The sequence below is a fragment of the Armigeres subalbatus genome, chromosome 2, assembly GCF_024139115.2.
Source record: "Armigeres subalbatus isolate Guangzhou_Male chromosome 2, GZ_Asu_2, whole genome shotgun sequence".
Classification (NCBI taxonomy): domain Eukaryota; kingdom Metazoa; phylum Arthropoda; class Insecta; order Diptera; family Culicidae; genus Armigeres; species Armigeres subalbatus.
This window is the reverse complement of record NC_085140.1, coordinates 424816743-424828934: the sequence shown is the minus strand read 5'-3', so window position 1 is coordinate 424828934 and position 12192 is coordinate 424816743. Positions and strand designations below refer to the sequence as shown.

Sequence of the window (12192 nt, the reverse complement as noted above, 5' to 3'; positions counted from 1 at the left end):
TGCCGTCATCCTCGCCCTAACCCTAAGGGATCGATCTGAAATGCCTCAAATTTTTCTTCAGCCAAACGTATTTTTTGTGCAAGAAATTGTTAAATTTAACTATAATACATTAAATTACAAACGAAAAAGATGACATACCTACTTGCCAAAATGACTTGAATAGTGCAATTAACAGAATTATTAGTTTAAAATTTAAAATCCTAAAGCAAAAAATGATTGACTTGGTTAGATTATCCCGACATCCCCTATAGTGAGCAGAAATTAACTCGCCTCATATTTGTACTAAATGCTGATAGACGCGGGGATAGTTAGCAAAAAAGTAATTTTCATAAATTTCAAAGCTATTTAAATAGCGTGTGGAAAATTGTAGACTGCCCATGGCGCGTATACTAAGGGGCATGAGTGAATTTGCGTTTTTACATAAACCTCTCACCCTTCCTCCTACGAAATTAAAACACCTTCCTGAGGCAAACTAATGCTATGAAATTGACTTTGTTTGCGCTGCTTATGGTTAGCAGCCGAGCCGGTGGCGGGGGTCTCTAAAATGATCATTACCGTCGACTGGCGACAAAGGTTTAAGGTCTATCGGAATCGGAGTCAGAGTGCGACAGCGGCATTCAAATGTGTTTCCTGTTTGCTGCTTGCGGAAGCCCTCATACACGTGTGAACTGGCAGCGTTGCGATGGTTATACTGATTCGCTAGTTGAATGCTCGCTTAACTATTCAAAAGGACTTAAGTAACATTTTTTTCATGATTTAATTTGAATAGCGCAATCAACAGAAAAACATGAAAGCTTTTGATTGCAGTACTCAAATTAATTCATGAAAAAAATGTCACTTAGGACCTTTTGAAAAATTAAGCGAGAATGGTTTAACAATGGTGTGTATGGTATGTGAGACTATGTGAGATGAAGTCTTTTTACAATAGATTGGAGAATGTTGTGTCAGTTTGTCACGTTATGTATATGGAATATCTGAAACCATAGAATATTGATCATATTTTAAATAAAGATATGACGCCCTCATTGTGTTATTTATGAATAGAATCACAAGCGAATTTACAATGGAATAATGAATAGAATCCAAATAAACCAATGGAATCATAATTAGAATCCCAATAAACCATAAGGCTTTCACAAAAATATTTATGTACAACACTCCATAATGGTTTTTAACATATTTTTTCTTTAAATCTGTATTTGTATTATGAGACTTCCCTCGTCATTTTCTTGTTTGTGAATCACGAATGAACTATTTGCATCAGAAATTTTGATTCTCAAGATTTCAACTAGATTAAATTGAATGTTCTTTAGCTTTTGACTGACTGAATAAAATCTTTATATTCATGATCGACAGATCATTTGATTTAATAATTTTCGTATCTTCAGCATCTTCACAATATTTGCGTAATCTGACGCACTTCACAAAAACATCATCGCCAACAACATCCTTCATGTATCATTCTGCATAACAAAACGACTCATTAACGCTGTCGCCGTTTCACCCCGCTTCCGTTCCAGCGAACCGGGGACCGTATGTTTGTGTCAATCGGTTCCACTGTAACGCCTTCTTCCGTGTGCAAAATTCGCTTTACTACCGGCACTTCGGCCTCCAACAGCAGCGTTCCAATGGCATATCCGGAGGTCTTCGGTCGCCGTCGTCGTTACAACAATTACGAGAAGACACCAAAACTACAGTCGAGATCTAAGACCCCAGACTCCAATGGAGCCGCGAACACTTTTGCTTTCGTCGGTTACCGCACAAGATGAGAAAAATTTATATTTCCTTTATCCGGCCTTAATTTCTCAAAGAAGTGTGTGCAATGTTGTTTTGTGCAGAATTTTATTACGCACGACACGATGTACCCGGTACGGTATGGATCCACATGTCTGCGGTTCGGCACTGTGCGATGGGAAAAAGGAAATGCAAAATTGCTCAACAATCAAGTACAACATTCATGGTACTTTTTTTCTGCTGCCCGAGATGTTCAAATGCTGCACAGATAAACCCCAGCTTGGTTAGTCAAAATTAGATGTAACCTCAACCTTACGAATCTGTTGAAGTTTTGAACATATTTTAAAGCTGGGTGCAACCTGGCAACGTCCATTTAGAAGCGCCAAAAAAAATAAAATAAATAAAGACGAAATATTCTATTTTATTTGAGTTTTATGCAATTGAAGCGTTTTCCAGACAATTAACATATTAAAACATTCATGTAAAATTTCTTTTTTTTTTGTTCAATCTACCACTGTGCATGGCCAATCTCCGACCGAGATTATGCGATTCGAATGGGTGGTCTTCGCTCATACGCTACGAAGTGTAGTAATTCCGACAGATAACATTTGAACTCTCATTGCAATTGCAATAATTAGCAGCGCGTTGTTTATGAAGTACGTATTTGATTGATGATGTTTGTAGGATTATAAATTATAGCATTTTATTATAATTCTCATCACTGCTGCGTACAGCAAACCGAGCGAGAATAATATGAATTTAAGTTGATCCTACCCGCGTGTGCTGACGATCGGTCGGATCGGATGCCACACCTCGCGATTGCCGAATTATACTGCTTTATGGATCGTTTGGAATTTCCATTCAGATCACGTCTATCGCACGAAATGTATAATCCTGCGGCCGGAGAATATAATCATTGAGAGCGAGCTCGCGCGCGCCAGACAGGCTATTGACCCATCCCAGAGATCAAGCTTCTGCAACATTTTTTTCCATCTCCATCCGCGAAATGAAGTGGGATCAAAACAATGACTGACTTGTCCCGAGCGGGAATCGTCGTTTTTTCCCGCTTTTGGTCCAACTTCTTATTCGGTCAACATTCCTGGCTTGGGCTTTTCTTTTTCGCAAGTCTTGAATCAGTTGCGGGATGATTCATCCCAAGTGGCAACCTGCAAATGAATGCCAGAGCCACAGCCTTAATTGATTTGATTGTTGTGTCTGCCCACCAGTTCGGTTGCTTTCACTGTTTTATTTTCATTTACAATTGCACGGTTTTTGTATTTTGAGTCTTCATGTGCTACGCTTTGCGACGTCTATCACTTGTAATTTTTTGATCGAAATTGTAGATTGTATTTGGAAAACTTTACAGCTCATAAAAAAACCGTCTCATGAAAATAAATATACATTCAATTTTTGGACGAACTTGATGTTAATTAATGATTAATTTTACAACCGAAATGAATCATTGTTTCGTTTTTTTTACGATGCCTGTATCTCCGCTCTGGTGGTTTCCGAGAGAACCCGCAAATGGATTTAACCGATTGAATAAGATTTGGAATTTTAAATCGCTCAGTTTTCCGCCTTTCCTAATGTTCTACTTTATGTTTCAAGCACAGTAGCATAATAAGTATACGCGAATTTAAATTGGGATATAAACAGATTCAACTTCTCAAAAACCTTGTACACAGTTTTTATGGACAGTGCAGTGAGCAGACCAAAAACTTTTGAATACCGGGTAAAAAAATAGTGGAAGCGCCCTAATTCACAAATTACATATCGCCTAATTTAACAATTTTTAACCCCACACCATAATGTTTTTTTTCTTCAATGGATGGTTTTCAAAATTTGTATGGTTCGTAATGCTCAGACAGTCCCACCTCCTAAAGCGTTATGTAATTGGTGAATACGTCCTAATAGCATTCAGGGAAATAATAATAATTTTAATGATATGAGTTCGCTTCTGTTTCTGCTAACCCATTAAAATATTGGTGTTCCCAAATAGTGCTGTGCTGAATCATTCTTCAATTTGATAACTTTTCAAATGAAGGCAGTAGGCACGCTGTCGCAGGCGATAACTTTTCAAATGTTTGATTCAAACGATGATAAAAACTGTATTATCATTCAAATATAAACTATACTAATACCAATTGTCCCATTAATTCATTTATTTGGCGTTGGCGTTCGAATTGCTTTGATTAATGCGCGGTTTTGCCTTTCAACTAATTCATTTTGGAATGGAGCATATGGTACCGTGTATTGTGTAATTTATCGTTATCCCGTTCAAGCGACAAAAATTTGAGAATTCTTCTGAAGAAAATTGATGTCCATTGTCACAAACAAGGTTTTCAGGGTAACCGAATCTTGCAAAAACTTCACGCAGTAACGATTAAAAATATGTTGTGATTTTAAATGTTTTTTCATGCACATATTTGGAGCATTCAAATAAACGTAACATTCAATCGATCTAACTGTTCGTTGGAATCTAAATGTGCTTGCTTGTAAAATTCAGTCAAATTTAATTAGATATATATTAGATAGATATAGAATATTCAAAACTATTTGCTGTTTATCTACCATTTGATCCATACGAGTCCACCATACTTATGTTCTCAATCTTTGTTCCGTAGATGATGCACCTATGTAAGTGAGAGTTATGTGAAAGTTGTAGAATACGGTTCTGCAAAATCCTTGGTACCACTATCCTTTGGTCCTTCATAAGTAAGCTACCGTCGCTAGTCAGACCATCACTTATCTTCCTGTATCTAAGTAATGTCTTAGGCCTATGAGGTGAACCGGTCAAGGGCCGAAAACCTCATTAATAAAGACAATAAAAAAAATGTCTTAGGCCATCGTCGCGGAGGAAAAGGTAACCATTTGATTAGTTCCTGCAGTTTTGTGTCCATTTTCGAGGCAGCGATTATTTCATCAACGGTAATTGAAATCTGGCATTCCTCATCAAAACAATTCCCTTGGTCTGGGATGGATTGACACAACCGAGACAATGGATCGGTTATATTATATCACGGTGTCTCTATGGGAAAACATTATTTTTCAAAAATTTGTATCTCTGAAACACCCACCACGTGAAAGTAGTGTCTACTACCTGGAAAAACCTGGAAAACCTGGAATTATCAGGGAATTTCTCCCCACCTGGAAAAAACCTGGAATTATCAGGGAATTCGTGATATAATCACGGAAATTTTAATATCCTGTAATCATGAGTGAAATTCTCTCAAAAGATGAAAAAAATCCTTAAAAATATTTTAATATACAAATCAAATCTACTGAAAATGTAGTGAACGTTAATGGATCGTTGTTCCGCAAAAGGCGTTTTGCCATTTTCTACAGAATTCCTGGAGAATTTCCGAAGCTATTCTTGGTAAAATCTAGGAATTTATTCGGGGAATCAATAAGGGATTGCTTTGTAAATTCTTTTGAGTATCCCCTCGGATTTTTTTTTTAGGAATATTTAAAAATACTAAATTATTTAGGATTTTTCAAAGCAATTCCTGGAGGAACTTCCGAAGGAATTTCGGGATCAGTTTACCAAGGAATTATTCAAGAAATCACTAAAAGAGTGTCCATAAGAATGATTAGCAATTTTCTAAATTATGTCTGCAGGAATTTCCAAGATAAAAATCGAATTCCCGGAGGAATTTCAAAACGAATTTCCGGACGATATTTGGTATGTTTTTTTTAAAGAAATTCCCGAAATGTGCCTAACCTGAAGGGATTTTCAAAAAAAAAAGTGTGTAGTCATTTGTGAAGGATTTTTGCTAAAGGAATTCTTGAAAGAATAGCCGAAGGATTCCCGAATGGATTTTTCAAAGGAGTTTCTAAAGGTATTCTCGAAGTATTTCCAAAGAATTCTTAAAAGCAAAATATCCGGAAAAACTCCTCCAAGTGTTTTCTAAAGTTTTCCTTAAGATACTTCTGAATGAGTTCCTAAAAAATCCCAAGGAATTTCAAAAAAATATCCGAAGCATTTTCCGAAGGTTTTTACAGTAAAGCAGTAATAGAACGCTAGTTAAAGCGGAACATCATGATGTTTATGATCATAAATGACGTAATCTGAATAGGCTATAACTTGGCCGTTTAACATTTATAGTACCAGTACCTTGGCTTCTAGGTCCAAGCAAACTAGATTTTGGTCAAAAACTAGAACAAACTAGATGTTGGTCACCCGACCAGGTATAAGGACGTTAGGCATAAAGGATGTTAAGTATAATTGCCCCAAAAACAGCTCACGACATAAGAAAGGTATTATGCCTAACGTCCTTATGCCTAACGTCCTTATGCCTAACGTCATTTACCCAGCAATCTCATATTTTTGCATCAACACATTTCCTGAAGGAGTTTTCGTTCTGTTCTGAAGTTCTGAAGGATTTTCTGAAGAAATTCCCAAGCATATTTCCGGAACATTTCCTTAAGAAGTTTTCTTAAGTTTCTTTAAAAAAACAGCTGAAATAAAATTCAAAGAGATTTCCGATAGAAAACTTAACCAATATCTGAAGAAATCTGCAAAGTATTTTATAAAGGTATTTCCGAGGGATTTTCACAAGACATTTTCGAACAAACACCTAAAGGAACTTTAAAAAAATCGTAAAGGAATCGCCAAATGCATCTCTAAAAGAATTTCCGAAACAATTCCTTGAGATGTTTTCTAAAGTTTTAGCAAAGAAATTTTAAAATTAAATCCGGAGGATTTTCCGATGGAATCTATGGAGATATTTTCAAAGAAATACCTGGAGGAAATTCCTATGTGATTCCTGAAGGAATTTTGATTGAATGACTAAAGCAATTTCTGGGTGAACTTGCGAAGGAATTCCTGGAGGAATTTCTTAAGTAATTTACAACATTGTTTTGTGAAGCCACCAATATATTCTTTAAAATAATATTTTCAGCAATATTTACTTTTTTGAATTGATCTTTTGCTGCTAACACATCCTGAAACACGAGAGATTTGCAGCATAAACTATCGAAAAAGGTAGCAGTAAACGGAAAACAACATTTTTCCTAATCCGTGATGGAAGGTGCTCGCTTCTCTCTGGAAATAAAGTAGTCGGACTTGGATTGGAGAAGTTCTTCTTCGAAATTAACGATGGTGAATTTCCTCCCATAAATGCAATGGTTATATGGTCGCCAATCGCTATAGTCTCCCTGCACATAGAAGTTCGACTTCTTCGATTACACACAGCCAGCAAGTGCGGAAGCCGACGTCATCTGCCAAGAGATTTTTCTTTCGGCTACGTAAAATATGTTTAGGTAGCTGCAAGTCTGCCTTATTCTATCATCTTGTCGATGACTGCATTTTTGTAAGTAAAGCCCCAAACGCAATATAACGGAACGGCGACGGAAACGGAAAATTTGACAGGAAATATATGTGCTAACTGTCAAATTTTCCGTTTCCGTCGCCTTTCCGTTGTATTGCGTTTGGGGCTTAACTGTGCTTTATTTACCGTTATTATGAAAAAATAAACCTTTCAATTCGAAGTCGCCATTCGATTCCTATTATAATTCTACGCTTCCGGACAAATTTTCACTGTCAATATGCACTACAATGACACGTACTATAGGATAAATGGTAAAAGATTTGCAAAAAAGGGGGAACTCTATATCTTTTTTAGACTGTGTGAGACTTACAGTTTAACATTGGTGTTTTTAGAAAACACTGGAGAAGATTGTACCTCAGTATGTTAAACAGGACAGATTTTCTATGGCACAGGTCACTATTCGGTATATTGTCTACAGGCGGTTTGTTGTGTTGGGGTGTGTGGGTTAATAGTTGCGGGTTTTTTTTTCGTGTACCCGAAACGGACGACAGATGAGCAAAAACCTACCATCATCAATATCGCCAACTCAGTCAACAAACCGCCTGTAGACAATATACCAAATAGTGACCTGTGCCATAGAAAATCTGTTCTGTTTAACATACTGAGGTACAATCTCCTCCAGTGTTTTCTAAAAACACCAATGTTAAACTGTAAGTCTCACACAGTCTAAAAAAGATATAGATTTCTCCCCTTTTTCGCTAATCTTTTACCATTTATTCAATATTACGTGTCATTGTAATGCATATTTCAGACATAGACAATTACTGTCAGATCGACGAATTCCGACAACGAATTTTGTAATCAAGTGAGTCCTGGTTTTTGGTTGATGTTTATTTCTGTCCATGTTTAAAACTATCCACACGCAATAAATAGGCCTTGAAGAAGGTGTAAATCCAACACCGAAACGTCGGCGATGATTAAATAGACATCATTCAGCTTCCCTTCAAAGACTGCATGCCGAAAAAGCCCATTCCGTTGAACACAAATCAGTCGATTACAATCATGGCTTGTTAATACTTGTGAGTGATGGTCGGAAGAGTATGGAATGACTATAATTTGCTTTTAGATGTCCCACCTTTTGGATAGAGTCAATGAAGTAAATTATAAAAAAGTAACTCAATCTTAGGCTGGTTTCGAAGCCGATGACATGAATCCCCAGTTCCAGATCGCTGATTAATTGGTAAAGAAGCGGATTCGAATTTGGTGGATCTGTGGAACCCTCTGACTGATTAGAGCTCTGTGTAAAGGTGAGAATCCGAAATGCCAAACGCAATGAAAGCAGATCTCTGTACAAAAACGAATTCCGAACTCATAAGAAAAAGGAAAAATATGTTTGAACTTTAGTACCAATGCATGGTCAGAATCAGTTCCCATTTATTATTGAAGCCGGAACTGATTGAGGGGCTCGCCTTTGAGAATTGGTATAACCCATTTCTCGAAGGGTTTAAATAGCGGTATCTCAATCTAAAGAGGTCAAACATTAAGTTTGAGAAATATCTGAATAAAAAACGACTACAAGGATTCTAATGCATTAAAAATGCGAAAAATCATAGATAATTTTTTGAAGGAATTTCCGCAAAATTATAGAAGAGGTGAACGCAGTAATTACTATAAAAAAAATCCGCAGGAAAACTGCCTTGAAAGAATTCCCGGAAAGTTGTCCGCAGGAATTCACCAAAGAAAACATGCAGAAATTTCCATACCGATTTCCATAGGAATTCAAAAAGGAATTTCCAAATGTATGCACAGAATTTTTTTTTGCAATAATTCACGTTATGATTTCCTTAGAAATTCCTGTACCGATATTCACATAATCACATGCTGTCGAATTAAATTCAACAAAAACATCTCCGGAAGTTTTTTATCCCACAGGAAGTCACCTACCAATTCCGTCTGAAGATATATTCGAAGCTATTTCCGCAGGAGTTTATAGAAAAAAACCTTTCTATAAACTCCTGCGGTTTTCGCATGTAGTTTCTGATTATTTTCCGCAGATTGTGTTTGAAGAATTTACTTCAATTTACGACCAAATTTTAGAATGAGCTCCGCACAAATTCCCAGGGAAAGTTTTGCAAGAATATCTACAGTTGGTCTTATAAGAATTTCTGAAGCGACTTTTGCAGCAGTTCCGAAAGCGGATGGCAACAATTTTCAGGAGAACTTCTGAATTTCTGCAGGAATTCACGGAGTAATTTTTGCAGATATTCGCGGAGATTTCAGCTGAAAATCCAGTAAGAACGACACAGAAATTCCTATCGGAAAACTGCAGATCAATTTTTGCTAAAAATGTTGTCGGAATATCTGCATGAACTCCTAGAGAAACTTCTCACAAGTAGTGAAGCCGGATTTTCTGCATAAATGCCAGACTAATTTTTGCTGGAGATTTCACAAATTATGTAATTTCTGCTGAAATTTCCGAAAATATGTTCACTTCAAATTCAAATTCAGAATTCTTACTAGCAAATTAACGGATTTTGAGAAACCGTGTTAGATTTGATATTATTTGTTTCTTGATAAGTATTCAAATAATTTTTATACAGAAGTTTTGTTCAAAAAAACGAAGTTGCATTGTCTTATATCTTATTCTCTACGCAAGTTTCACTAGTGATCAATAATTAAAACAAAGTTGCATAATTTATTACTTTGGAAGAAATGGCGGTTTCGGCAGATTTTTTATTATTCCCAGGTTTATTTATAATCAATTATGGAATCAATTATTTATCCGGATCATTCATTGTATATCTATATATCTTGTGCCGAATATAAAGTTTGATGAACAAAAATCATATCCAAATCCAAATCTCATCTTAAAAGCAGAAATAGTTAACTGTTCAGTTCTTGTTTACCTAAATATGTTCTTCTGGTGGTAAAATAGGACCATCTAGAAGGGTTGTAATACTAACAGCGATTTTCTTAGTCCTATATTTCATTTGATACAAACATGTGTGAAGTTGCAGTTGAAAATAATTAAAAATCAGTGATATTGTGGAAACAATCTTCAATACAAAACATTCAGTAATTTTTTTTTAATAAAAATTGATATTTCATATGTAGGTATTTGTCTAGAATTAGTTTTGAGTCTCGTGAGTCATTTCGCGCGGATATGGTGCGGATTTTATATTAGTCGGCATGGATTTGGCTCGGAAAATATTTCAGGATCTCCGTAACAACGTTGTAAATGTAGACCGATTTTTTTCCAGCTTTACTTTTATTTACCTCATCAGGCCAACCATGATGTTATAAGGCAACGTAAAATGTCTGCCCTGGTTGCTGATTTATGTCCATTTTTTGTGTAAGTCTCGTCATTCTATTCATTTTCACTATTTTGTTTGTGTTTGACAGGAACGCATATTTTGAGTTCAACCGTGGGGTTGTTTTCAGTGGCTCATACTAAACCTGCCCAGAGGCTAGATTATCATCTACATTTTCCGGTTGTTTTTAAGATTGTTTTGCTGAAATAATTCATGAAACTCGAAACCCTTAATAGGATCAGGAAAATCCAACCGTAACCCGACCAACCTAGTTCATTATCGTTCTTCTGATCTAATTAACACTACTGGCGCGGTGACCCCTTTGCCGATGTCGTGAACATAAAAAAAAGCAGAGATGAAGCGATTATTAATTCCGGAGTTCCGCAAAATCCGACTCTTCCACGAAGCCACCATTCACTTTTTTTCGCTTCTGTCACTCATCTGGAGGTTTGTTTAGTTTGAAAATGTGACCAATCGATTCACTTAGTGTTGATATTGCTTTTCTGTTGGTCAGATACTCTTTTTTTTGCCGTAACTTTTGAACCCGACATGCGATTTCCACCAAATTGGAAATTGATCCAGGAGAAAATAGTATCTATCTGTTAATGAAACTTGTATTGGAAATTTGGGAGATTTACTGTTTGAATATTTGATTGGTGTTTTAGTATATCTACATTTTTCGGATGCTGATGATATAAATTTCTGTATAGTTTGGATTGAAATGGTAGCCTTTCGGTATAAATATGTTTTTCGAAGAAATGGCAAAATAACGACTGTCTTCATCACAACAGTTTTTTTTTCTGCGGAATAGTGATGATGCAACCGTATTAGATAGAGCCCGAACCAGAAAAATAACTGAAACGAACGAACGACTTGAGAACGGACAATGAATCGTGTGAAATGCGATTAGAATCAGCTTTGAGCGCGCGTAGATTAGCTAATTGCTGGTGCTGCTGTTACTGTCACTGTCCGGAGTTGGAATTGTGTGGGGGAAGCAAGTGAGAAGAAATCCCGTGGGTTTGGCGCGACAATGGGATAATAATTTGTGACGGTTTTTGGTATAGGTCGTGCGACTTTTTGCGCAACTTTCCTGTGAAGTATCGAGTTGTTTTCTACGGTTTGAGGTGCCTCTTTTATGATCCTTCCAATTTATACATAGGTAGTGGATTTTTGGTGGCAAAATTAGATTTATAGACCTTTTAACCTGATTATCTTTCTTGCTGTGCTTAATACATTCTCTATTCTTGACTATATTACTAAGACTAATATATTGCCTTTTTTCTTTTTATAGGTATGTCCAAGAAATTTATGCCTATTTTAGCGTTAAGCTGTTGTAAGTATTTTATACATATTATTCATGATAATTTTTGCCTCGGCTAGTCTCTTAGGGCGATCTTTTCAAATAAACAAACGAATGAAACTTAGTTTTGTTTTTAATTTGTGATATGCTTGTGCGAGCACGAATGATAACTAAAACAATTAACCCTAAATTATTATTTTTCAAGAAATAGGGTAAAGTGCCCAATAGTGGACCCCCAACCAATAGTGGACCCTCCAGCCATTTTTGCATTATTTCAGCACAATTAAAACATTTTGCAATGAAATTCCATCGGGAGAACCTACCTTACAGTTCTATGATTTGACTACATGCATTGGAAATGCTATGGAAAGTAAAATTAGATGATTTTTTACAATTCTATAAAAAATAAACACAAGAGTGTCCATTATAGGAATATTTTGGGGGTCCATAATAGGGAAGAAGAACGTCCCGAAACGGAACATAAAAATCAAATGAAGTGTCGACTATAGGGAAGCAATTTCCAATTATGGACCCCCAGGGGGTCTACTATAGGGCGAATTCAGTCAGACTTTAAAAT

At 36.2% G+C, this 12192-nt stretch overlaps 1 protein-coding gene across 12 annotated transcripts in view; it reads left to right on the top strand.

The window, feature by feature from the left end:
* LOC134213490 (signal-induced proliferation-associated 1-like protein 1) overlaps positions 1 to 12192 on the top strand; it is a 230459-nt gene that overhangs the window by 96471 nt on the left and 121796 nt on the right. For 10 of the 12 annotated variants that reach the window (XM_062692586.1, XM_062692587.1, XM_062692585.1 and 7 more), the window contains one exon: positions 11607 to 11648. The exons of the other annotated variants lie outside the window; for them this stretch is intronic. In XM_062692586.1, the coding sequence (XP_062548570.1) occupies positions 11609 to 11648 (40 nt within the window). In that variant the 5' untranslated portion in view covers positions 11607 to 11608. Of the gene's footprint in view, positions 1 to 11606; positions 11649 to 12192 lie in introns of those variants that run through there. 12 annotated transcript variants of the gene reach the window in all.